This window comes from Nyctereutes procyonoides, unplaced genomic scaffold (genome assembly GCF_905146905.1).
Source record: "Nyctereutes procyonoides isolate TBG_1078 unplaced genomic scaffold, NYPRO_anot_genome, whole genome shotgun sequence".
Classification (NCBI taxonomy): Eukaryota; Metazoa; Chordata; class Mammalia; order Carnivora; family Canidae; genus Nyctereutes; species Nyctereutes procyonoides.
The window spans coordinates 18547537-18573978 of record NW_026575042.1 but is presented as its reverse complement, the minus strand read 5'-3'; the positions used below and the strand labels follow the sequence as shown (position 1 = coordinate 18573978).

Below are 26442 nucleotides of genomic sequence, written 5' to 3'. Positions count from 1 at the left end.
AATTGTATTTCCCTTTTTCTCTTCTTTTTTCCTTCTTTCTTTGATGTCAGGGAATTTTTAGTGAAGCATTGTTTTCATCTCTTCCTGAATCCAAGTGAAATCCACATCTTTTGCATGTTTCCTGCATTACATTTTTATTGTGTGCGTGGAAATCAATATTCTAGATACATGCACAAGTGCACACATTAAAATGAACATGACTTCATTTATTTCCATGATTAGACATTCAAATAAAAGTGCTTGGGTGTCTGTTTTCATATTCATAGGTCGAGATCCGTACATCAGAGGTATTTGTATAAGTGACACTTTTATTACATTCATTTCATTTGCAATATGATAGTGGATCATAAATATGTTACTTTTATGCCACCAAATCTGATTTGTGGCACTTGGCCCTCACAAGGAGAATACTTGATATTTTATGGAGCACCTTGCGTCCAAGAGGCGCTTTGCAGACATCAGGCCCGGTTCTCCCAGGTGTGTAAATCATGCTCGTGACCCTTTGGATGCCTCACCTGCTTTATCAGCCTGCCGGCTCGTGCCGCAGGAGTAGAGAGTGGTTCCTGAATCCCCTGCAGGTCTTGAGGTGGTGATAAGACCTTTAATGTCTGGAAGAAAGAGGCTCAGGTGAGCTCCATGTTAGGCACAGAGGCCCTGGCACCTGACCAAACTCCATACTTTGTCACATGTTCACTTCATCCTTCACAAAACAGTTTTTGTACCCCCCTCTGTGGGCCAGACACTGTATTAGGCCCCGGGGAAACACAGACTAAATAGGACCCATGCCTATTCAGACTGGGAGAGGAGAGCTGTTTGGAACAGTAATTGGCCTCCACTTGGTGATAGGCGCTCTGATGCAGAGGTAAGAGTATATGCCCCCCCACCCTCCGCATCTCATTGCCCAAGCCTTCCCAGGGTTGCACTGTGCCTGAGAGCAACTTGTCAACGCCCTGATCCGTCACAGGTATATTGGTGCTCATGCCAGCCAGCATCACTTCCATTGGGCTGGAGGAAGAGGCCAGCCGCCGACATCACAGGCAGCCTTTGGGGCCAAGCATGAGTTAGACAGCCCAGACTCCCCAGGCTCCCCACCCACCTTCCCATCCCTCCTGTCAGCTCGCTTTCCCTCTTCCCCAGCCTCAGCCTTCCCATCCTGGATCTGACCTCCTGCCCCTACATGCACACGCCGGTAATACATACACAGCATCCTTCACGGCACTCACCATGCAGCAGGATCGTGAATATATGTGACAGGACAGAGCACAGTGGTTCAGAGTGAGGGACCTGGTGCCAGGTCTTTTGAATTCAGATTCCAACTATGTCATTGACAGGATGCACGGCCTTGGGCAGGCTACTTAGCTTTCTGCACCTCAATTTTCTCATCTGCGAAACAGGCATAATAACAATACTTCCCTCTCAGGTTGTTGAATGGTCTAATGTGAATAGAAGGCTTCTGTTGGTGCCCATTGCTGCTGCGGTAGCCGTAATGAACATTTCCGGTATTATGATAATGCGCCAGTGTGAGTCACAGTACATGTCATAACAGCGATGCCAATATTATTATTATTACTGTTGCTATTGTATGATTAATGTCTGTCTCTCACCATAAGTGAGTTCCATGGCAGCAGGAACCATCTGTGTGGCTCACCCGTTGTTTCATCCCTACAGCAGATGGTACATACTAGATGCTCAAAAAATATCCGAATGAATGAATGGACAGAAAATGAAGGAACAAATGAGTCCATCTGCTCATTTGGGGCCGCTACCAGGCAGCTCTTCTGAAGCATCACTGCCACTTGCAGCCATGAACCTCATGATAAAGCCCACAGATCCTTGTGTTCAGATCTACCATTTCCACATGGAAGGGCCTGAAATTCTTCCTCCTGTATGACCAGCCTGCATAAGCCTTTACAATAGACTCACTGTTTCCCACCTAGCAGGGTGTCCACATGTCTCTGGGAGCATGTTGCTGCTTTTGGAGAGGCTCTGAGAGGGGCCAGATCCCCTGAAAGGGTGGTGAAGCCAGTGTTTGCACCGAGTCCCTGGTCCCCTTGCAGCACCTGTGTCACCCCCTGCCCCACACTGGTACCCTACATGCAGGCAAGCTCATGGTGTCCCGTGCCTCGCCCAGATACCCTGTCTGCAATCCACGGCAGTTTAAAACCATTGAGCAAGGCAGTTGCTGAAGTCATGTGTTTAGAAGACTCATCCATCAACTTCTGGCCCTTTACATAATTGGGGCATTATCACCAGAGGGGTCATTGCATCTTGCCGTTGCTGAGAAGTTCCCAAAAGACTCAGGAATCCTCTGATCATGGCGACAGTAGGAGAGGCACTCTGCCTTGGGAGGTCAGGATCTATCTGGAAGGGAGCCTGCGGTTACGCACGGGTCCCCTGGCAACCAGTCAGCTGGTAAAGCGTGCTCAGAGTTTGGGCCTCAAAGCACAGAAGATGGAGCTCTGGCTTCACAGCTGTTATTTTTGCAAATGGTGGGTGCTCTCTGCACGACCCAACTGAGTTCCCCTCTGGGTGCCCTGGTGCAGTTCTCCAGGGTCACCTTCCCACCTGACCTCATCTGTCCCTATCTGGCTTGGCGTGGATGCTCAGTGGTGGCAGCTCACAGAGTGCCCCTCACACATTGCAGGTAACCTCTTGGGGGGCTGTGTTGCCTCACATGAGTTTCCCAGGTGATTTTCCAGGGGGCTGTGAGTGGATGGTGGACGGAGAAGCAGAATGTTGGCAAGCGTGGACACAAGTCCTCCAGACATACCTGGGATGGGACTATGGGTAATTGTGTGTGTGCACGCGCGTGCATGTGCAGGACCTCCCTCTGCCATTCTGTATATCCCACTGAAATCTTGGCTTGACTACTTTCAAACATGGTGATCTTGGGCCTCAAGCTTTGAGAGTATAGAAGTGGAATTTTAATGCCTACCTCATCCAGTTCACTGTGGAATTCAGGGACTAGAATTCTATGTTGCTTATGGTGATGGCTGGCCCTTGCTAAGCAATCTATAAGGTGTATCACTGCTGTGTTAAGTGGTCCAAGCTGCCATGTTGGCTTCTGCCTCCAGTCAGAGCAGCTCCTAGTGTTCAGTGACTTGTGGCCTCCCTCAGGGGTCGGGGTTTTGTTATTCTGGTTTTAAGGTATGATTCATATAGCATAACATTCATCATTTTTAAGTGTTCAGTTCAGTGGTTTGTAGTATGTTCAGAAGGTTGGACAGCCATTACTGCTACCTAATTCCAGAACATTTCCATCTCCCTAAAAAGAAACCCCATGCCGGTCAGCAGTCACTCCCTATCTTCCACACACCCCAGCCCTTGGAAACCAGTAATCTGTCTTGTGTCTATGAATTTGCTTTCTCTGAACATCTCACAGATGGAATCATATGATAAGTGGCCTGTGGCGACCGGCCTCTTGCACGGAGCATGATGTTTTTGGGGTTCATCCATGTTGTAATATGTGTCAGTCCTTCCTTTATGGCCAATACTGTTCCATTGTGTGGCACTGCCACATTTGGGTGTCCATTCATCAGTTGATGGGCATGTGGGCTGTTTCCACTTTGGGGCTATTCTGAATCATGCCACTGTGAACATTCGTGCGCAAGTTCTGCATGAACATCTATTTTCTGTTCTCTTGGGTGGACCCAGGCTTAGGACTGCTGGGTCATATGGTAAGTCTGTGTTTACCTTTCCAAGGGACTGCCAGACTGCCTCCCTCAGGGCTCTGTTTTAGAAGGACCCTGACTGCTTCAAGATGATTCTTGTGTTAACTAACAAAAAGGGTCACGAACAGGAGCCAGGGAAGGAGAGGGCTGCTAACATACACCGAGAGCCCGTACTGTTCTCACCAAGGCTTCTGGCCACCGCCTCCCCTCCTGGGCCCGGGCTCTGCCCTCCTGGAGAGCCCCCAGGGCATCCCTGCCGCCATGCACTACCCTCCTCCTCTCCCATCATCCTCTCCCACTGACTATATTCTTTGCTCGCTCACTGCTTTAAACCACATGCTGCCCTCACCCGGCGTCCCGCACCTGCTAGGAGTGGTCTGGGCACTTGGCCAGGCTGCACTGGAAAGGAATACACTTGAGGCTGAGTAACTTCGCGCCGTCTTTACCCACTCACCTTCGATCTGGAAATGTTCTGAGCCAAAGAACAGTGTTGTTTCAGAGTCCTGGGGGAGGAGAATCAACTGGAGAGGTATTGTTTTCTTCTCCAACAGGTCCACTCCCTTAGGAATAAGTGAGTCCAAGTGAAGAAAGAATTTGGCAACTGTGTAAACATTCTTTGGTCTATCTGATGCTCAGTTTGTTCATCTGTAAAATGAGTTTAAAACTGCCTACCCGATAAGGGGATTAAGGGAGATACTGTGGACACAGTTCCCAGTACAGCGCTTAAGATATTCAAGAAAGGTGCATATTCTCCTGGACTGCCTTCCCTCCTAGCCAGGAGTCCGGGACTTATACAGACACTGGGAATGTTCGGTACCATTCATTCCCTCCCTCCCCATTCCCAGCTGTTTCCTTTCACCTTACTGCCCTCCCTGGGCCTGCCTTTTACTTTGCCCTCAGCTCCTGCCCCGTGCGGGGCCTTGGGATCCTCGCGGTGTAGACCCAGGGAACTGCTAGTTCTCAGATCACCCTGGGTGCTCTCAGGGAGGCAATGCAGGCCAAATCCTCTTAGGGCAGATCGGATTATGACCTGGGTCATTTTGCAACACAGATTCTCAGGTCATGGTGGTGGCATACACGGCCAGGTGGTGTCCAGCCTGGCAACCCCTGGGTCCCCAGGGAATGTGGACGGCCCGGAGGGGATTGGTGTGGTCTAGTTTTACCTGTTGGCCTCTGGGTTTCAGTTTCCCTCCCCAGGAGATCCTCACCAGAGGCCAGAGCTTTGCGTTACACTCAGTTTGAAGTCATCTGAGAGCTCTGCACTGTGAGGGGAGGCATGGGCTTCCACAGCCCCAGGGTCTGGGTCCCGACTCTCCCTGGCAGTAGCCGCAGCTGGGAAGGTGCCGAGGCAAATACACACACCCGCCAAGGGGCTGGTGGGCCAGACGAGATGTGGAGTCGAGCAGCTACCGATGAATAAGCGAATATTGAATGGACAAATAGCTTTTCAGGCCAAAAGCTCCTAATGCATAGATTATCATCTTAAAATAACTTTTTATAACAACAAATAATTTTTCATTTGTATATTATATATAATGTATATAATAAGTAATCTGTATAAATAATAATAAATCTAAATATAGATATATGTATATATGTATAAATAAAAATAAATACTAATCATTTGGTACATAATTAGTACCAAAAGCCTAGGAAGCAGAAAAAGCATGAAGGAACAAAAATTATCATCCCATCACCTTTAAGATGAATCTCTTCAAAAGTGTTAGTTAATTCAGAAAACTAAATAACAACAATAACAACAAAACCCAGAAGGGATAGCCAGGAATCATGAATTAATGATGCAACAAAGGTTTTGTTCAGTGACATGTCTCCCAGGCCCAAGTGATTCCCTTGGAATGCCTCGTGAGCCCCTCTAAAACCAGGGAGAACATTCTTGGAAAAATCGTCTCTTTGAGGACCATTCCACTCAAACAGAGGCTCTCAGCCTTCTGGGTGAGCCTAACCTCTCTTGAAGAATGGGTTGGCAGGTATACACACAGAAGGACAAACTGCCCTCTCTGCCGGCGTCCTCTGGCCACCAAACCTCTCTTCTTGGGAGATGTGTTTATGGCAACTTTTCCCACTGTTCCTGTTCCAAGTGTCAAGTGAGTCCAGGCAGCATCAGGAAATGGAAACTTCCAGCTCAGGCAGCGTAGGCCCGGCCATTAGTAACCACTGACTTGCCTTCTCTCTCATTTCCAGCTGTCAGGAATGATAGGAACAAGAAGAAGAAGGAGCCTTCGAAGCAGGAATGCACGGAAAGCTATGAAATGACAGCTGAGCTGGACGATCTCACAGAGAAGATCCGCAAAGCCCACCAGGAAACCTTCCCCTCACTCTGCCAGCTGGGCAAATACACCACGGTAAGAAACGCTGCCACCCCAGGCTGCAGGCCCTTGCGTTCATGCCCCCTCCGTTCTTCCCTGTCCCCTGGCCTCAGACCCGGAGGGGACATCCACCAAGACTGGCCCAGGACATCTGAGTGGGGCTACATGGTGGCCACCTCCCTCCATGTGGCCATCTTTGGACAGTCAGATGGGTGTTGCCTCCGATCCAGTCATGCATGCGTGCATTCACTCAAGAACCACAAACTGAATATGAGCGCTCATTATGTGCCAGGCCGCGTGCAGGGTGCCAGTGACAGGGGCGAATAAGATAAGGTTTCTGCTCTCAGGGACGTGCAGTCTGGCAAAGGAGACACGTGAAGCCAATAAGGTGTTATAGGAGTCATGACAGACATCTGTACGGAGCCCAGTGGGGACCTAGAGGGGACACGAGGCAGTGTTTTAAAAATACCCATCCAGCTGTAAGGTCCAACCAGCATTTTGGGGGCCCACCCCTGGCCCCAGGTCCGGCTGGAGAGAGGATGTCAAGCCCCTGAGCCAGGGCTGGAAAAAGCACAGAGGTGACTCCTCCCTGGGGAGGTGGAGGTCCCGCTGTGCTTCCCAGAGCTCCATTAGAAATAGCTCCCACTGCAGGTCGAAATAAAGAAGCTAGGCGGGAGAGGATGTGGGATCAAGGGCAGGTGGCATATGACGACTGGTCTGAAATAGGTCGCTGGAGACGCATAAGGTACTTCAGTCTTTTATACTGGTTTTTGCGGGTATTATGTTTGCTGACATCAATTCGCAGTGTGTGGCACATGGTAGGCAGTCAATGAGAATTTGTTGAATGAATGAATGAATGAATGAATGAATGAATGAATGAATATAACTAGAATGCTATTCTGGCCTCCCTAAGTAGCTTATGTTGCTTGCTTAAAAGGCTGATAAATGTACTTTTAAAATAATCCAAAATGGGCAGCCCCGGTGGCCCAGCGGTTGAGCGCCACCTTCAGCTCAGGATGTGATCCTGGGGTCCTGGGATGAGTCCCACGTCGGGCTCCCTGTAGGGAGCCTGCTTCTCCCTCTGCCTGTGTCTCTGCCTCTCTCTCTCTCTCTCTCTCTCTCTCTCTCCCTCTGGGTGTGTGTGTGTGTGTGTGTGTGTGTGTGTGTGTGTGTGTGTGTGTGTGTGTCATGAATAAATAAATAAAATCTTTTAAAAAAAATAATCCAAATTATTGTATTTGCTGGCTTGGTGACTGGCGTACTAGAAAAAGAACAGGAGGAAAGCTCCTGATGATCTAGAATTAAAGTGTTGGTGCTGAAAGGAGGACAGTGAGCGCCGGGCTGGGAAGCTGCTCCGAGGGAGCCCGCCGTCTTGCTTTCTGGTGTTGTTGCCACAGCTCTTTCTGTACAATGGGAATGGTAAGCAGGAGCGGGCCCAGGGGGTTTGCTGTGCAAATTTGTACTAGAACCTGCTGGGGCGGCATCCCAGCTAAGCCCAAGGCTGCTGGTGGGTAGCACGGGAGTTAGATCGTGCCAAGCCGAAGACCAGCTCAGAAAGCAGAAGACCGTCCTAGAGCAGCGCTCTCCAAACCTCCGTGTGCTCACTTCTGAAGCATCTGGCAATCGTATTGAGATTCGGGTTCTGACTCCGCAGGTTTGGCGGTGCTGGGGGCCGGGGTGGGAGGGGGAGCATTTCTAACAAGCTTCTAGGTGACGCTGCTGCGGCTGGGCTGCAGACCACACTCTAAACAGCAGACGCCTTGAACCGTTCTTAGTAGCCAGACCCAGGATGACCTGCTGGGCCCAGCCAGGCCCTTGGTGTCAAGGAGAAGGAGAGATATGGGTGTGCTTCACCCACCAATGTGGAAAGCTGGTGACCTACCCTCCCAGGCTACGGGAAAGGCTTGATTCAGTGGATAGGCCCCCACTGAGCTTGGGGAGCATATCCTAGCCCAGAGAGACACAGAGCAGGCAAGGCTGGACGCCATAAGGGAGCTTTGTTTTAACCCAGGAGGTAAAGCAGGCCCATGAGCCAAGAGGTGGTGGAGGGTAATGCTTTTTATCAAGAGCAAGAGCGCTAGAAGCTTAAATCCTGCTTAGCTAACACCAGTCAGCCGAGTGACTGTGTGCAAGTTATTAACTTCTCTCAGCCTCATTTTTCCCATCTGTCGAATGGGGAGGATATAAAATGGTCAGAAAAATTCAACAATTCATGAGAGGCTTCTGTGATGGGAAATACCTATACAACAGTGATGTGGCAAGAGCACCATCTACCCCACATCCACCCACTGGATATGAACTGATATCCGGGGAGCTGGTCCCATGCTGGGTGCATCTGATGCCACAGAGAAGTAAGATGATTAATAACCAGTGCCGAGGAGCATATCATCTATTCCTTTTAGAAATATTAACGATTGCCGACTGCTGCAGGCACTGTTTTGGGCTAAGGATCAAAGTGCGTGCACCCTGACCTAGGAAAATCAGGAAGTCAACTGAGGATGGGCTCACGGGGACGGACAGAAGGAGGCGGGCGGATTAGTGGGACTGTGTTGGGAGTGAGTGGGAAGTAAGAAATAGCTTTGCAAGGGTGCCTGGGAGGCTCAGTCGGTTTAAGTGTCTGACTTGATTTCGGCTCATGTCACGACCTCAAGGCCATGAGATCGAGCCCCACATCAGGCTCTCTGCTCAGTGGAGGTGGGTGGGGGTCTGGTTGAAATTCTCTGTCTCCCACTGCCCCTCATCCTGTGCTCACTCTCTCTAAAATGAGTAAATAAATAAATCAGAAAGAACGAAAGAAAGTCTTGCAGAGTCTTGAACACTGACTGAGGAATTTGTACTTTAGTCTGTAGATAATGGAGAGAAAGAGGAAGTCTTCACTCAGGAGTCTTTGTTATCGTTATCACCATAACTATCACCAGCTAGTAGTTACTGAGCATTTACTCTGTACCAGGGACCGTGCTAAGTACTGTTGAATATTCATTCTTTGCCTCCTTATGGGACGTTATAAAGCAGGTGGTGTTGCTTCCATGTTACAGATGAGTAAGCTGGTGTGTGGAAGGCCGAATAATGTGCCCCATGTCTCATAGCAAATAATTGGGACTTGAACGTGAACAGCCTGAGTCCAGGGACAGCCCTTGTAGCCACACCATACACTGGAGACATCAAGGGGGTGGTTGACGAAGCAGGATGGAAGCAGGAGCCTTTGGGCATCTAGTTAGGAGGGAGTGGCTGTTATCCAGGAATAAATCAAACTGTTAGCTCCCGAAAAGAGTAAAAGAGAACAAAGCAGGGAGGACTTCCTGGAAGTGGAAATTTTGGAGCCAGATCAGATGGGACACATTTTATGACAATCCTTAGGATCATTTGCTATGGTCTCAGGGGTCTCCTCCTCTCTTCCCCAGACGGGGCTTTCTTAGTGTGGCCTAGACAGTCCACCAGGCCCCGACTCACCTGGTAACTGGATGGTGTCCGCTGTACTCCAGGGGAGGGCTGGGCAAACACAAGGCATAGCATCGCCTCTGCCCAGAACGCACGCCCTGCTGTGGCCCAGCTTCCTACAGGGCCTGAGACCAAATGGTCTTTCAGGATGGGCCTCCCCCTGTTCCCTCCCACCCCAAAAGGCAGCCAGGGCTTCTGGCCAGGCTCACCAGGGTCTCTACCACCCTCCCTCCCCCAGGCCTCCCTCTCCTTTTGGGTTCCCATTATACCACAGGTCTGATTCCACATGTCTCCAGGCTGTGGGGCTACCTGCCCAGCCTTCCCAGAGAATGCAGCAGGGGCTGGCAGGGCCCTGTCCCGAGGCTCACACTGCAAGTCCCAGGGACCTGCGGGAGGGCTCTCGAGGGCTGCTAGAGCCGCTTGGCTCACATGTGGGGCACTGACACTCCTGGGGGATTCCCCACCCAAGAACAAAAAGAAGCTGATGGGTGAATGCCCCAGCTCCCTTGCCCCTAGGAAAGATACCTCTTAGGTTCTCTAAACCATTTCTTAGGGGTCCCCAGCAAGAGGAGCCCAGGTGCCCACAGGGATGGTCTTTACTGGCTGCCTCCCTTCCCCAACCCTCCTCTGGTGCTTCCTGGGACTCATTCCCAGGAAGCTGCTTGCATTCAAATCCTAGTCTCAAGGTGTGCTTTTGGCCCAAGGTGGGGGGGTGGGGGGGGATAGTTCCTGAGGGCCTCCAGGCCCCTTCCCACCCACCCCTCTTTGGGTGAGACACCATCCATCCCCAGTTGGGGTCCACCATCCTAAGCACTTTGTGGGGATTTCTGCCCCTAGTTTTTTAGATTGATTTATTTTAGAGAGAGCGAGCCAGCACATGTGAGTGGGGGAGGGGCAGACTGAGAGACCCTCCAGCAGGCTCCCTGCTGAGCACAGAGCCCAACGTGGGGCTCGATCTCCCCACCCATGGGATCATGACCTGAGCCAAAACCAAGAGTTGGACACTTAACCGACTGAGCCACCCAGGTGCCCCTTTCTGCACCTGTTTTCATCCATCAAGGAAAATGGAAATAGAGCCTCCCTTCTCCAGAGGGTGATCCTTAACTACAGGACAGCCAACCTCTTTCCAGAAGCACGCTGCCCGTTTGTGGGATCCCATCTGCTCTGATAACAGTCTCTCATCCGGCTTTTCTCTTTATTTCTACTCTGTATACAGATCTAGCTCAGTTTTTATTGTAAGCAACTTCAAATCCTTTCTGGAAGTAGGTGGGGATATAAATAAATAACAGCAGCCATAACACATTCTCGGCAAGCTCTTAGTTCTGAGTTGAGCTTTTTTTTTTTTTTTTTTTTTTTTTAAAGAGCTTTTTTTAGACAGGCAGTTGCTTCCACTGCAAGGAAACTTCCTGCCATCCTCACTAGCCTGGCCTCCCTGTCAGATGCCTTTAGAATAAGTGGGCAGAGAGGAATTAAAAAGGCAGCTAGCCACCCACCTATAGACCTTTGAAAAAGTACTTCCCTTTTCTTTTCTCATTACAGTAGATTTGGGACACATAGCCCAGCCTCAGTAGATTTGGCATAGAAGTGGGTGATGAGGCAGGAATATATACTCCTCTGCCCTCCACTCCCAGGCCTGGGCAGGGTACTCACCTCCGAACTTCAGAGCTAGTCTCTTTGGGAAGGTTCCTAACCAGTGATCACCGCTCCACAAACGAGGAGAGTTGGAGGGGGATTCCACGGAGCGAGTGGAAAGCAGGCCAGTGGCTATTTATAGATGAGTCTCCAAAATAGAATGAAGAAGCAAACCGAAGGAAGCAGCATCCCAGTTCTGAGGATATTTACTCTGCTTCCAGAGGTCACATTCCAGCAACAATGTAGTTTGCGTTTTTGGACTTTGTAGACCTAGGGTTAAATCTGGCCTGTGCTACCTAAGATCGCATGACCTCGGACTCATCCTAGGAACCTCGGCCCCGTCCTCTGTATAATGGGATTTGCATGACACCCACCTCGTGGGGTTCCTGGAAAGGTTAAGTGAAACAACTGTGTCAGCCTCTTGTGTAGTTTCTGGCGGAGGGATGTGCAAAACGGGCCAGTCTCCTCTCGATCGTGTTAGGAACACTGTGTCACACACACAGGTTCTGGGAAGGGAAAGTGGTAGGTGGGCAAGCGAGGCAGACTCCAGGCAGCGTGACCCCAGCCTGGGCTGTCCGCTCCCGCAGCCCGCTGCTCGGCACGCCGTGTGGGGGCTGTTCGTCTCCTTGCAGAGCTTGATGGCACATAAGCTGCCTCCAAGCGGCTCGTGGAGTTGAGCTATGGAGATTTAAGGAGCCCTTCATCTACTCAGAAAAATGACCAACAAAATCATTAAACCTCCAAAAGACTTTCCAGGATACAACTGCTTTAGAAAAGGAAGGATATTGTGGGTAGTTCTGGCCACGGTGCACTTGGCTTTCATTCTAGCAAACTAACACTGGGATCAACCAGAGAATCAGAACCTGACACTCAGAAGGTCACCCTCCCAGGAGAGACGCACCTGGCTGGGGGGAAGATCAGCGGGGTGTCATGAGTTCTAGTCTCCACTCGACCGGCCTCCCTGTTGGCTGACCTTGAACCAGTTCTTATCTTTTGTGAGCCTGTTTCCTGTCAGTAAACATACCTGCCCTGCCTGTATCACGTCGACTGTTCTTTCATTTTCCAGCACGCATAGACTGTATCCCTGCTGTATTCGTCTGCTAAGGCCGCCGTAACAAAGTACCACAGACTGGGTGGCTTCAGTCAACAGCAATTTATTGCTCTCCAGTCCGGAAGCCGGAAGCCCAATACCAAGATGTCAGGGCCATGCTCGCTCTGTTGGCTCTAGGGAACAATCCTTCCTTGCCTCTTCTAGCTTCTGCTCTTGGGGGCCATTCTTGGCACTCCTCGGCTTGTAGAAGTGTTATTCCAATCCTGTGTCTTCACATGGCTTCTCCCGCCTGAGTGTTTTCACGCCATCTTCTCTCCATTCACTTCTGCCTCTCTCCAAATGTCCCCTTATAGGAGCACCGGTCATACGAGAATGAGCCCTGCCTAATGACCTCATTTTCAGTTGATAACTTGTGTTAAGGACCCCATTTCTGGGTAAGGTCACACTCTGAAGTTACTGGGGATTAGGACTTCAACATGTCTTCTGTGGCGACGGTGGCAGGAGAGGTACACAGCTCAACCCATAGCCCCCACGGAGTGCAAAGTCGGAGTGCGCAGACACTTACCCTCCCGTGCTTGCAGCTCTTCTCTGAGGCCTGGCTGAAAAGCAAATGTTGTCACATGTTTGTGAGCTTTTAGAAGCCTCTGGCAGTATACATCACACGTCTTGTCTTTGGCTTTTAGTGAAAAGTGCCCTCTGGGTACTGTGCTACATTCCCTGGATCTTACTGGGCGGTGGAAAACGGAAAAGACGTTTTCAGTCAAGGGAATAGCATGAGCATGGCCAGGGGTTTGGCAGAGGAGGGGCTGGATGCAGAGTCTGAGGAGAAAGGTGAGGGCTGGCAGGCGGGGCCTTTGTGAGCTGGGGTAAGGTTTGTGTGTGAACATGGGCCAAGTGAGGTTTCCAGACGGAAGAAGCAGGGCCAAGGGGGTGAGCCTGTGCTCTGTGCCCGGCCACAGGCTTTGGCAGGTCAGCAGGGCAGAGCTTTGGTTCATCCTTAGACGTGCCCCTGGAACTCCAGAAGCCATCAGTGGACTTTCAGAGCAGCTGAGACCACCCCAAAGTCTAGCACCTCCTGGACATCCTCTGGAACACTGATCTGTACCCTCCAGCTGATCTATTCCAAAGGTTATACGCCTGCACTCCACCAAGGTCCCTGAATCTCTGAGATCGCCAGCAATGAATAGGCTGCGGCCGTCCCTTTTAGTCTCGTGTGTGGGTCTCAGAATCTTAGGTTGATGGGGGTACAGGAGCACCCCTAAAACATTACCTTCAGGGATATCATGTTTGCTTCTAGCCAGACTTCCCAGAAACTCTTGGGGAGGTCCTCCGAGACCCTTGTTACCTCTCCCTTCCCGTTGCCCATGGCCTGTTGCTCAGAGCCCTCTCTACCCATGGGCTGCTCCATGCCTGCCTGTCCACCCGTAATGCAGGATGGCTGCCAACCTGCCTGTCCCCACCTGTTGGAAGCAGGTCTTGAGGGAAATGTTAAAAGTGTGCTGGGAGCCCCAACACTGCCCTCCTCCCGCTGATGGACGTACCCCAGCTGGCACATTCCTGAGGCCGTGTTGTCACAGTGCCTAGGTACGTGTTTGTTGACCACAGAGGGATGCGGCCTGGCACATAACGTTCTCTTCATGATGACCCTGGGGATCTTTCAGCCACCTTCTGGAAGCATCCAGCATTCCAACCAGGAGGGAGATCACAAATGCAATAGCAGGTTCTAGAAGACAGGAAGTTCTGGCCGCGAAGCAGAATCCAAGCTGGACCGAGGAGCAGGAGGGTGGGTGGCACAGTGTGGGGGTCAGGAGCATGGACTGTGCGGCCGCACTGCCCTGTGCGAATCCCGTGCCCTCCACCTAACAGCTGGGCGTCTTGCCCAAGTGACTTCACGTCTCTGGGCCTCAGCCTCCACCCCAGCCGGATGGGCCGGGAACAGCCTTCCCGAAGGAGGGTGCTGTGAGGATTAGAGGGAGCTGGTTGTGAAGCCCTCCGGAGGGGGCCTGGCCCCGGGGCTTGTGGCACGGGACACGAAGGAAGGTGGATGACAGGAACGGTCTGCGGTGCGACTGGAAGGGGCATCGGCCTGTCCGGGCGGCCGAGGGCAGATCAGGCCCAGGGAAGGAGGCACCTGGCAGGTGCGCCCGGCACCCCCTGAGCAGCGTAGCTCCTTTCTGGGGGGAGCTGCGTTTCCCCCTTAGCCAAACAGGAGCAACAGGCAGCCCGGCTCCACCACCGTGGTGTCCAGGGGTGCCCGCGCAGCCCTGTGGGAAGGCAGAGTGGGGCGCCCACCTGGAGGGGGGCTCCCACCCCCTAGGAGGAGCAGGGGACGGGGGGAGAGCCAGGGTTTGAGGGGGGCCAGCCGCTCCCCGCAGGCTGCGCTCCTCCCCGACCCCCAGCCGCCGCCCCCCCTGCCCCCCTGGCCTCCCACTCCTCCCCGAGTTCCAGAAGGGCCTCCCCAACCCCACTCTTCCCTCCCTGCTCCCCGAACCGCCTTCCTTGCCACCCCAAACAAGCAGGGCTCTCCATTTGCTGCCGCTGGCAGATAACATATAAGCCATTTTAAACCTCATGCCTATGAATCGAGCGCCCGGTATAATAAAACACCGGGTTATTTTGTGTTTTATTAACTGCCTCTTCCCTTCGGTTTGCATAATAGTGAGTTAGATTTACATGCCATTAAGACGGCTGTGCATTATTTTTAATAGAAGGTACGACAGGCTTCTCTCCCGCAGCCCAGGGTGTGATGAAGTAACCTCATAGGATGCTGATGAAGGTTTTGTTCACACTCGCTGGGTCGGGCCAATGTCTTTTTTTCCAGATGGATACTCCATTGTCAAATGATTTCCCGCCGTAAGCTCGCCTCTGTGTGCCTCTCTTCCGTGTCATCTTCCTACAAACTGGATAAACTGCCTATTAAATTTAATTACAGCCCGAATGGCCGCACATCTTGATCCTCTGTTCCCCTGGGTGTACTGTGTGCCACCAAGGTCCTTGAGGAAGGAATAAAATAAATCTGGACGATGAGTGCCTCGCTCCTGCAGAGGGTGCTGCAGGAGGCGACGGTGGCACCCACCTTTTGAAGGCCTTCCAGGGCACCCCTTAGGCCCACTTTCCTTTCTGACTCTCCTCCCCGGCATTTAAAATGAAAACTAAGTTTTATTGGCTCTGGGCTGATCTTCACTGGGGTGCGGAACTAAGGATGGGCATTTGGGATGCACAGTTCCCTTCACTGAACTGTTGACATTTGTCAGAGGCCTAAACGCCAGGCCCGTGAACCTTGTCTTTCACTGGGTGGTTCCGCTTTGCTTCCAGAGGCAGCAGAGGCCTCCTGAGCAGGCCTAGACCGCAGCGTGGGGAGCCTCATCCTCAGGATGTAGTTGTCCTGAAACATCTGGAACAAGCCAAGACTTGGGGGAACATCGTTCCTCATTGGTTCGTTTAACGAATGTCTATTGGGCCCCTGCTTGCTATGTACCAGGCACTGTTCTAGACCTTGAGGATGCAGCAGGGGGAAATGAGACAAGAAGGCCCGTGTTAATAAGGGAGCGATAGTGTGGTAGGCGGTAAGTGCCGTGGACACCGAGCAGGATGGGGAGCAGCTGCAGTGCCAGCAGAAGGATCCTGTAGTTCTCGACAGAGGGGGCTGGAGCGGGCTCAAGAGAGATGACATTTGATCAAAGACTTGAAGGAATGCGGTCGTGCACCACGTGGGTAGCGAGGGGAACAGGAATCCAGGTGGACGGAACAGCCAGTGCAAAGACCCAGAGGCGGGTGCATACCCACTTGTTCGGGGACAGCAAGAGACCCATGAGGCTCGGGGGCGGGAGTGAGCTAGGAGGGAGTGAGAAGGTAGGGAGTCAGATCTGGGGTTGGATCCAGGAGGGCCCCGCAGGCCAGTGAGAGGACTATGGCTTTTGGTCTGTTTTTTTTTTGTTTTGTTTTGTTTTTTGTTTTTTTTTTTTTTCTCAAAAAAGTCATGGTGTGGATCAGGTGTGGCTGGATCCAGCATTTCAGTACCTTCAGGACAGACTCACTCTTCCTCTCTCTCCATCACTCACCACAGCTTTCCTCTGAGTTGGCTTCATTTTTAAGAGACCTTCTCCACCTGGTAGCCCCTGAAAACCCCTGGCCTCCCACACTGACAGCTTTGCTTCCCATTATTCTAACTCGAGTCCCAGAAGTGAGCCTCATAGGCCTGCTGTCGGTCACTCACTCCTCTCGGAGCCAATGCCTGTGGCCAGGAAGAGGGCCTATTACAATTAGCTAGACCACGGTCAAGTGCCCTCCTATACTTGAGGGGGTCCCAGAGCCCTGCTCAAACCCCGAGGGCTCGGAGGGAAGGAGGAGCAAGGGGATGACTAAAGGCAAGCAATACAAGGTAGTCATTTGACTGCATTCACACCAGAGATTCTGCTCTGGAGATTGGATAAAGACAAAAAAGAAAGAAAAACCCCACAAAAGGCACTTTCCTGGGTGTGTTTTAGTGTAACCCCAGCTGAAAGCTGAGACCGTCAGTACGTTCTGGCAACTACCAAGTGGTACCCTATTTCCTGTGTGTACTGTGTGCATCCTCTTTATGGACTAACTGAAGAGAGCTAGGCTGAGGAGTGTGATGGGTGGCGGAGTGCGGACCAGGATGGGGACCTTGCTGGCCGTGCTACCTCTGCTCGTGGAGAAGACGGTCACGGCTGTGGTCTGAACCGTCGGGCGGTGCGGTGGGCAAGAACGGGTGCCGAGGAAAGGGTTGCAATACTGGCCAACCCCCGGAACACACCAGGCCCCCTCTGTGCCCTAGGGTCCCACTTAATCTTCCTGGCAGCCTTTGAGGGCAGGTGGCCCGTTGCCCACTTTACAGAAGGGGAGAATGAGGCGCTGCTTACTGGAGGGCACACCTGTCACCTGGCGGCTGGGCAGACGTGGGAGCCACTTCCAGCCCCTCGGGGGCAAGTTAGCTCCATGTCTCAGGATGGAGCTCAGAATAGCCAGCACCTTCTTTGCCAAGTGGGCTTGGGTGAGGTCCCGAGCGGGGCCCTGGACGAGGCCTGTCGTGGCAAGTCCCAGGGAGCAGCAGGTGCCTGGCCCGCCCGGCTGTCAGCTCATTGGGACTGGAAGCGTGTGTGTGTGTGCGCGCGTGTGTGCATGCTCAGCCCCTGGCTGCCCGCGTGCGTGCGTGTGTGCGAGTGGGTTGTCGCGCGAGGGAGGGATGAGAGAGGCAGGCCAAGAAGTGAATGAATGAAGGAGTATGCAGATGGATGGAGGAACCCGGCCAGTAGGTGGACAGAAATCTGAGGTCACCGCGGTGCCAGAGGAAGGGTCCCCCCTGATTTATTCTGTGGCTTCCAGAAGCTCCTGCAGGAAGCTGGGCGTGGGGTCCAGGATTAAAGGCAACGAGGGGAGAGAAGGCCGGGCCCTCCCCAGAGGAGCAGCTGTGTCACCCTCCCACCCCGAGTGGGACCGTGTCATCGTGCTGCACGTGTCCCCGAGGTCGCCCAACGCTGGGACCAGGGGCGCCCGGAGAAGCTTGCCTGTGGCCCTCACAGCACTGAGGTCGCCTAGAGAGTCCATGTTCTGTTGTTGTCATTTTGTTTGAATTCACTCTGGCTCTGGCTTGTCTTTTATCTTTATTGTGAACGACTGCAAATGCGGCGTGGAGCAGGGAGAGTAGAGAAGCCGACGCCCACGGCGATCACTCCCCCGCCCACCTTGTTGCACCCTCCCGCCGGCGCACTCTCTCCCCATCATCTGTTATGTGGAAGTAAATTACAGACGTGCTATTTGGCCTGGAAATACGTTTAATGTTCTCAATGGTGGGAACTTCCCACGAAAAGCAATGTCAACAAAAGCAGTGTTTTCATCGCAGAAAATTAGCATCTCAGACACCTTAATATCTCACATTCCCACTTTTCTCACACGTGTCAGTTTCTGTAGTTTATTTGAATGAGAATTCGCATAAGATGTACATGCTGTAATTGTAAGACTCCTCAGTTTTTTTTGTTGTTGTTGTTGTTTGTTTGTTTTTTTTTTTTTTTAGTTCCCTCCCGGGCCTCTGTCTCTACCTTGGCTCTGGACGCCCCCCCGATCTGCTCTCTCTCCCTCCAGCTTTGCTGTTTTCAGAATGTCCTGTACGTGGAGTCGTTCTGGGTGCAGGCGTCTGGCATCCCTTGGCGTGGTCATGGTGCGTCTGAGGCTCACCCACGTTGCGGCCCACGTTGGCCGTCCCTTTGCTGTTACTCTTGGCCGGCAGGCATTCCATCGCGTGGGGTGCCACGGATGTATCCATACTGGTTAATGAGCATTTAGGTGGAGTTGCTTTTAGTCTGTAGGTTTCTCTTCCATCTCGCGTTACCCTCTTGCAGTGTATTTGTTGAAGACCCTGATTTGCTGTTTCGATGGAAGCTCCAGCATTCTGCATGGTGACAGGTTCCTCCCCCGTGGTGTAGCTTGCCACGTTCCTCTGACTCCCGGATTTCCAGCAGTTCCATCTAGAGCTCCGCTCTCATTCTGCTTTGACTGTTTTGTCGGTGATGGTTGTGATTCCATGACATCACCCGTTTTTAAGATTTTAGCAGCCACTGTTGGTCAGGGCCTGGAGCCACTAATTCATGGGTGTTCCAAAATGGTGACTCCTTACTGCATCGTTCCTTTGCTCACTAGCTGGGATAATCACATAAAGAGAAACTCCCTTTATCTGTTACTTGATGTTCCAGTGGTTCAGGGATAGGATGTTGAGCATTTTTAAAAGAATCCAAGCTAAACACTCAGCCACCCCAACAGGAAGCTCCCTTGACTCCCTGTAGTCAAGACTGAACTATTAGCACATCAGGAGGAAATGCGCCGAGTTCCTGTCTTCTGTCGAGCTTTCCACAAACTACTCCTGACAGTGTTTTCTCTCCCCACTTAGAATTCCAGTGCTGACCATCGAGTCCGACTGGACCTGGGCCTCTGGGACAAATTCAGTGAACTGGCCACCAAGTGCATTATTAAGATTGTGGAGTTTGCTAAACGTCTGCCAGGCTTCACCGGCTTGACCATCGCGGACCAAATCACCCTGCTGAAGGCCGCCTGCCTGGACATTCTGGTAGGTGCCCTGCTGAACTCATAGAGGTTGGGTCGGGGGAGGAGGTGACTGAGATGCTTTGAAGAACTCCAGAGGCTTTGGTCCACCCAGCCCCTCCTCCTGCCACTTCCATTGCACACTGAGCCCCATCCTCCCTGCCTGAATCTCGGCTCCACCACCAAAGGCTCAGAGACCCCCTGGAAATAAGCAGAACCTCCTACCTTCTCCACCTGGTTGTGGGAACTTCCCTGCATGACCTCAGGACGGACCCAGGCTGTCTTGGTCACAGGCCTCCTGCTCCCCTAAGAGCCCCTTCCATGGGCCACCCTTGTGAGTCATTGATAGGCCGTCAGGCTTCTCCAAGCTAAACCGACTGGAGGTGGCACATAGTGCCCTGCTTCTACCCTCTATCGGTGGCCTTGGAAAATCACTTCCTTCCATAGGATTCAGGGTCCCTGTCTGTGCAAAGAGAATGGATCCCTGTTGCCTCTTTTCACTCTGCTGTTCCTACACTGTGGCTCCTAGGGCTCTAGAGGGGTTAAGGACCCTGTCACACCTTGTCCTCTCTGGGTCTACTGGCCAGATGCCTGCCCTCCCTCTCCCTGCTTGGAGCTTCAGGGATGGTGTGATTAATTCTGGCTGGGGGGTTGGTTTCCATGGGTGAGAAACAGCCCCATTACAGGTGACAGGGTTGTATCTTGCCTTGGGGGAGTGGAAGGGGTGTGCTAAGGGCCTCTGGAGGAACTGGGAGGGGAAGTTGGCCCCCAGGGACGTATCAGAAAATAGAGAAAGTAAAATTAGCTTTTGAGGTGCTTTAAAAGCATAGATGTTTCTTTTTATGACATCTTTCCTAGCTTTGGGTATAAACAATTCTGAAAAGCAAATATAGTTACTCACTGTAATTAAACACACACAGGGGATCCCTGGGTGGCTCAGTGGTTCAGCACCACCTTTGGCCCAGTGCATGATCCTGGAGACCAGGGATCGAGTCCCGCGTCAGCCTCCCTGCATGGAGCCTGCTTCTCCCTCTGCCTGTGTCTCTGCCCCTCTCTCTCTCTCTCTCTCATCTCTCTCTCTCTCTCTGTGTGTGTGTCTCATGAATAAATAAAATCTTTAAAACACACACACACACACACACACACACAATCCTCAGGAGGAAAAATGACCCCATATGAGGCAGTTGTGCAGGATGCTTGGACGTTTATGTGTCTTTCTGCTCACTGGCTGGACCTTAGGAGGGGTGGTAATGGTTACTCAGTAACCTACAAGTGCCAGGGATCCTGAGAGTATATACGGTATTTTTTCATCTCATAAAATCAGACGGTCTGGGATGAACCTAGGGACATTCAGAAAAAATGAAAGCTTACAGCAGCTTTCACTTATCACCTACCTGCATCCTATAGCTTCTCTAAACCTCCGCTCATTTGAGCCTCACACAACTCAGTGAGCCTGGCTGGGTATGGAGATTCAGCCCAGTTTACAGATGAGGAGCTAGAGACGGGGTCACTCACCTGGGTCAGGTGAATGCTGGAATCAAAACCCAAGACCCACATCTTTTGATTCCAAAAGCCATGAGAAGATTAGAAGCATAAACAGGGGACAGTATTAGGTAGGCCCTGGGCAGAGAACTAGCCAGGCCACCAGGGATTAATAGAGGCCACCAAGCAAATCAACAATGTCATTAACAATGAGCTACTGGAAGAATTCACAACAAAGCCCGGGCTTTCTTATCCTTTCCTCACAAGTCCTTACAGTATGGTACATCCCCGAGACAGGAGTAGAGACTGGAGTTATCAGCACGTGGTGAGAGGTGCCCCAGAGGCCTGGGGTGGCTGAGGAGCCGTAGGTGGTACAAGCAGGCCGGTGTCTGCACCAGTCCAGGTGGTGGAATTCTGACTCCCTGCGTCACGCGGCCACCCAGCAGGCCTGGAGCCTTCCCGATGCTTGGGCTCTGACTTTGGTTCTTTGCTTGTTTCTTAGTCCTCCTCTTGTCTGGCTGCCAGGTGGTGTCAGTTTGGGGTTCCTTCAACTTCAGCCCTTTGGGAGAGATGAGAAGGACGCTTTGAGATCCTAGGGAAGCTTCTTGTTTCCACCACACCCCATGCTTCATGGTCAAGGTGCTTAGATTCCCTCCTTAACATCCTCCTCCAACCTCCAGCTGTCTTCCCACATCCCACGTTTACAATGAAACCTAAGTACTCCTCTGATTTGCCCGTGGATCCAAGAGTCGACCCCTAGCCCCTTGGTGGAATTGGGGAGAACAGGAGCCAATTTCTGTGACCCTGGTCAAGTTATTTAACCTCTCCCAGTCTCAGTTTGCCTATCTATACGACAGGAATATAAATCAATAAGGTATTAACCAAAGTAACTCTTTAAATGTGCGTAAATATAGTCGTGGGTATGAGCATGGACCATGTAGTAGATGCGATGCTCGGTCAGTGGTGCTGAAATCAGGAGCAAAGCTGTCATGAGTGTGTGGGGACAATTCCAGCCCCTGTGGCAGGACTCAGGAAACTCTTTCAACCACTCCTTCTTGGCTTCCCAGGCTTGAGGAGCTGGGGTTGGGATGCAGTAGACACAGAAGGAAAAACCTCAATTCAGGGCAAGGCAGAGACCTCCAGTCATATGAGATGAAGCAGAAGGCGTACTTATTTGGCCCCAGATAAGAGCTCATTTCCAAGAATTTGTAGCAGAGGCAATTAATCACAAGAGCCTGAGAAATGCACAACTTCAAAGAGCATCTTTCGGATGAGAATGTCAACTGGCTGAGCCATTTAGAAGAATCTTCTTATCGAGGCCATTGATGTATGGATGGAGCGAGACAGAAAGACCAGGACAGACAGACACAGGCTGAAGCTGTCGTCCGCCTCCAGAAAGGAAAGTTGCCGGCGTCCCAAGGGTCGACAGCTCTGGCCTGGCACCACACACTCACAGCCACCCACGCGTCGTGCTGTGTGTGGCCTGAGTCAGGGCTGCCCGCCGGGGCCGGCGCTGTGATGCCACGTCACGGGCAGCGCGGGCCATGGGTTGGTTTATGATCACGAGGTGGGAGCCCCTCGAGAAGCAGGTCCAAGGGGAAAGCCTGCCCTGAGTCTGTGCTCCCTGCCACCCCAGCCTCCAGAGGGATTTCCGGTCCTGGCGGCTGCCCGGTGGGCACCCTCTGGTGTGGAGTCCGCAGCCAGGCCTCCGTCAGAGCTGGGACCTGGCCCTGAGCTTCACCGTCTCCCATGAGGGTCGAGTCACCAAAGGGTCCCTCGTAGGATGGGCCAAATCTCCAAAACCATTGTGTGTAGAAGTTTGCGTCCGTTCCTCACCCCAGAGCCGTGGCGGCCTCGGTTTGTGGTCAGGACAAGGAAGGGAGCCCCCGAGAGCACTCCCTCGCCCGTGCTGTGCCCTTGTTCTCCTGCCTTCCCCTCCCTTCCCCTCCCTGTCCTGTTCCCTCTCCTCCTCCCTCTCAACTGCCTCTCCTCTGTGGGTAATGAGGGTCAAGTCTCTCTCAACTTAAAAATCCTTTAAAACAAACCCTGGGGCTGTCTGACCTTCTGTCCGTGTGCCCTGCACCTCCCTGCTCACCCCCTTTGCTCTCTCCCTGTTGCAAATGTTCCCCGAGGACCTGCGGTGTGCCGGGCACTGTTCTAGGCTCTGATGGCTTGGCGGCCAGCAAGACGGACAGGAAGCCCCGCCCTCACGGAGCTGACCTGCTGGGGGGCGATGGGTAAGAAGCAGATGCGGACAGGCAGGATCTTGCGGGCCACCGAGGGCAACAGGGCACGATCCAGCCCAAGGGCGTGACTCGGGTGGGCCTGGGCTGCTCTCTGTAGTGTGGTCGGGGAAGCCGGGACCTCGGAAGAGACCTGAGCCAAGGGACTCCAAGAGGGCGAGGAGGGCCCGGGCCTCAGAGGACGTGGCACGAGATGCCGCTAGATTTTCATCCTCAGCGCCCGGAGTCCCGGGGCTCGGCTCGAGGTGCGCCACGGGCAGGCGTCTCTGTCTGCCATCCACGCGCCTGCTCGCCAGCCTGCGTCAAGCCTGGCTGAGGGAAGGAGGCACCCACGCGGTGACCGGGCCAGGGCGACGCCTCGCCCGCCCCGCGCTGCTCCTGCCTGTGCCGCAGACCCGTCTCCCAGGCGCCAGCGCGACTCCGCACCGGCCGCCCGCGCCCCCGCGCCTGCCCGGGCCTGGTGGTTACCGGTGCGGGCTCTGGAGCAGCGGCCTGGGCTCTGTGTCCCGCGCTGCCGCTTACTGCTGTGTGGCTTGGGCAAGCTCCTGTCCCTCCCCATACTGAGAACAAAGCGGGTGAGAGAAGCTTCCCTTCAGGTTCTGGAGAGCGTGAGATGAGTGGTCCTCAGGGGGCTTGGACAGTGTCTGGGACATTGTCGGCTCCGGTCACCTCACGTTTTATTAGGCCTCTGTACACCCTCCAGGGATTTTGTTCCCATCTCCGTCTTGCAGATGAGGCAGCCACAGCCCAAGTGGGAGCCAGAGGCCCAGGAGGCTCCCACGGGCTCCCTTGTATCTGGGTACCCTCCGTCCACTTTCTTCCTGGCCACCTCTTCAGAACAGCCCTTCCTGACCAGACACCCGGTCCTCGCCGCGGGGAGTGAATGCATGAGCAAATGAGTGAGAGATCACAGCTGGAATTCCAGAATCTGAGCCCCTTCTGAGTGCTGCGTCTGGGCAGGTGCGCGCAGGAGGCCTGCGCGGGGCTCACTCGGCTCACTCGGGGCCTGCCTGGGTTCTGCTGCCCGCCGCTCTGGCTGCCCTGAGGAGACGTCCCCACACCAGCGGCAGCAACGCCTTGCTCTGGTGATGCAGAAGTGGCTGCCCTGTGTGACTTCAATACATGATATGCGGCTCCTGAGGTCCTGGGGACCGTGTGGCTCTGCAGCCGCGGAGGGCCGTCCCCACGTGAACCTGTCCTTCCCCTCCAGAAGCTCAGTAGTGACAAGACCCAGCCTGAAGAGGAGCAGGCCCCGGCCTCGGAGCCCACAGCCTGAGTTCTGGCTCCAGCATCGCCGTGGCCACCCGTGCCATCGTGAGGAGGTCCTGTGTCTCTCTGAAACTCAGCTTTCTCATGCCTGGGGCCAGTGATTGCCTGGCTGTCACTGGAAGTCAGCAGGAGGCAGTCAGTGTGGTGGTTAAGGGTGCGGGCTCTGCAGCCAGACTCCCTGGGTTCAAATCCCAGCTCTGCCCTACAGAAGCTCTATGAACTGGGGAGGTAATGTGTCACCTCTAAGCCTCAGTTTACTGCTCAGTGCAATGGGTAGAATAGTGCTCCTTCCTCCTAAGGCTGTTGGGATAATTTTTCAGGTTAACAGCACGTAGTAAGTGCTCTTTAAATTAGCTATCATCACCAGTATCAGGAACGAGTAAGGTCAGACTGTCCCCGTGAGCTCTTGGGTACCAAGCACATGGACCCCCCCACACACACAGGCTGGAGCGTGCTGTCCAGTACAGTAGCCACAGCCACCCGCAGTTGTTGAGTGCCCGAAATGTGGCTGGTTTGAAATGCTCTAATTGTAAAATAAATAAAACTTTCAAACGCTTAGTATTTAAACATCTCAGAGATCTCCTTAAAGACCTTTTTTTTAAAAAATATTTTTATTTATTTATTCATAGAGACACAGAGAGAGAGAGACAGAGACACAGGCAGAGGGAGAAGCAGGCTCCATGCAGGGAGCCTGACATGGGACTCGATCCGGGGTCTCCAGGATCATGCCCTGGGCTGCAGGTGGCACTAAACCGCTGCACCACCAGGGCTGCCCTCCTTAGAGACCTTTTATATGGATTACAGATTGCAACAAAAATATTTTGAATATGTTGCGTTAAATAAAATATATTATTAGATTTAATTCCCCACATTTCTCTTAGCATGTTAAAATGTTAAGGAGGTCCTGCTCCCAGCACGTGCGTTCCCTCCCCAGGGAAGGCAGGCTGGCGGCAGGTCCCACGGGGGACAACGTTTTGTTCCAATGAGCTCAGCTTCATAGGTGCTCCGCACCGCCAGGGAGGACAGCCACGTGAAGCTCTGTATGTGTTACTGTCGTTACTGTCACCACTTCAACATTCCCACAAGCGCTGGAGGATAGTCACATCAGATCAGGATCTGCCCACGAAGTTGCCAAATACAATTAGTGCACGGACTGAGATGCGTGAGCAATTTGAGCTTTTCTCCTTTGCTTAGAAACTCTGAAATCCCTGGTTGCTACGAGGTGGGAGAGATTCTGATGAGGGAACCCGCCTCATTAATAATGGAACAGATATTCATTAGCCACCTGCTGTGTGGACTACATTGCCCTAGATGCTAGAGATACCGTAGGGAGCGAGGCCGATGAAGAGCAGGCTCCGGCTCCTCTCCTAGAGGAGCAGTGGTCAGCAGGCTCAGAGAGTGACGGTGCCCTGCAGAAAGCAAAGCAGGCCGTGGGCAGCCCGGAATACTACCCAGCCATGAAAAAGTACCATGGCTTCATGCACCCCCGCGGGGAATCTCGGGTAGGACACAGAGTACATAAAGGCCAGACACAGGACAGAATATACCGCGTGATTGCATTGACCTCAAGTGCAAGAACGGGCAAAACTAATTGGCAGGAATCGAGGTCAAAATAATGGTTATCTGGGGGAGGGGATTGGATCAGGAGGGCCAAGGGAGCCTGTAGGAGCTGGAAGTCTTGGTGTCTTGATCTGGGTGGTGGTTACACAGGTGTAGGCTTAGGGCAAAATGCAGTCAGCTGTACACTTGAGCCGTGTGCACAGCTCAAGGCCAGTACGTTGTGCTCCTAATCTGTGACTGTATATCAAGTTGCCACGAAACTTAGCAGCGTTAAACAGTAAGCGTTACTATCTCGCAGGGTCCCCGTGGCTTAGGAAGTGACTTAGCCCGGTGCTTGTGGATCAGGGTTGCTGAAAAGTTTGCATGGCCAGGGCTTCATCCTCTGAAGGCTTATCAGGATAGAAGGGCTGCTTCCAGGGTGGCTCCTCACAGGTGCCTGGCAAGCGAGAGCTGGTTACTGGTAGGAGGGCTCAGTTCCTTGCCACATGGACCTTTCCATGGGGCTGCTTGAGTGTCCTCATGATGTGTCAACCGGCTTCCCCCAAAATGAGATTTAAGAGAGCCAACAAGGAGGAGTCCACGGTGCCTCGCCTCCTGTGACTTACTCTCCAGAGTCACATCTGTTGCTTCCCCTGGATTCTGTGTTAGAATCCAGTCACTGGGTCCTGCCCACACTCAAGGGGAGGGGAATGAAACTTTACTCCTTACAGGGA

General features: G+C 52.8%; 1 protein-coding gene across 5 annotated transcripts in view; it reads left to right on the top strand.

Annotated features, from left to right (window-relative positions):
- The window catches only part of RARB (retinoic acid receptor beta), a 722113-nt gene that overhangs the window by 687084 nt on the left and 8587 nt on the right, over window positions 1-26442 (top strand). For all 5 annotated transcript variants that reach the window (XM_055320911.1, XM_055320915.1, XM_055320912.1 and 2 more), the window contains 2 exons: window positions 5874-6034; window positions 19024-19200. In XM_055320911.1, the coding sequence (XP_055176886.1) occupies window positions 5874-6034; window positions 19024-19200 (338 nt within the window). The remainder of the gene's footprint in view (window positions 1-5873; window positions 6035-19023; window positions 19201-26442) is intronic.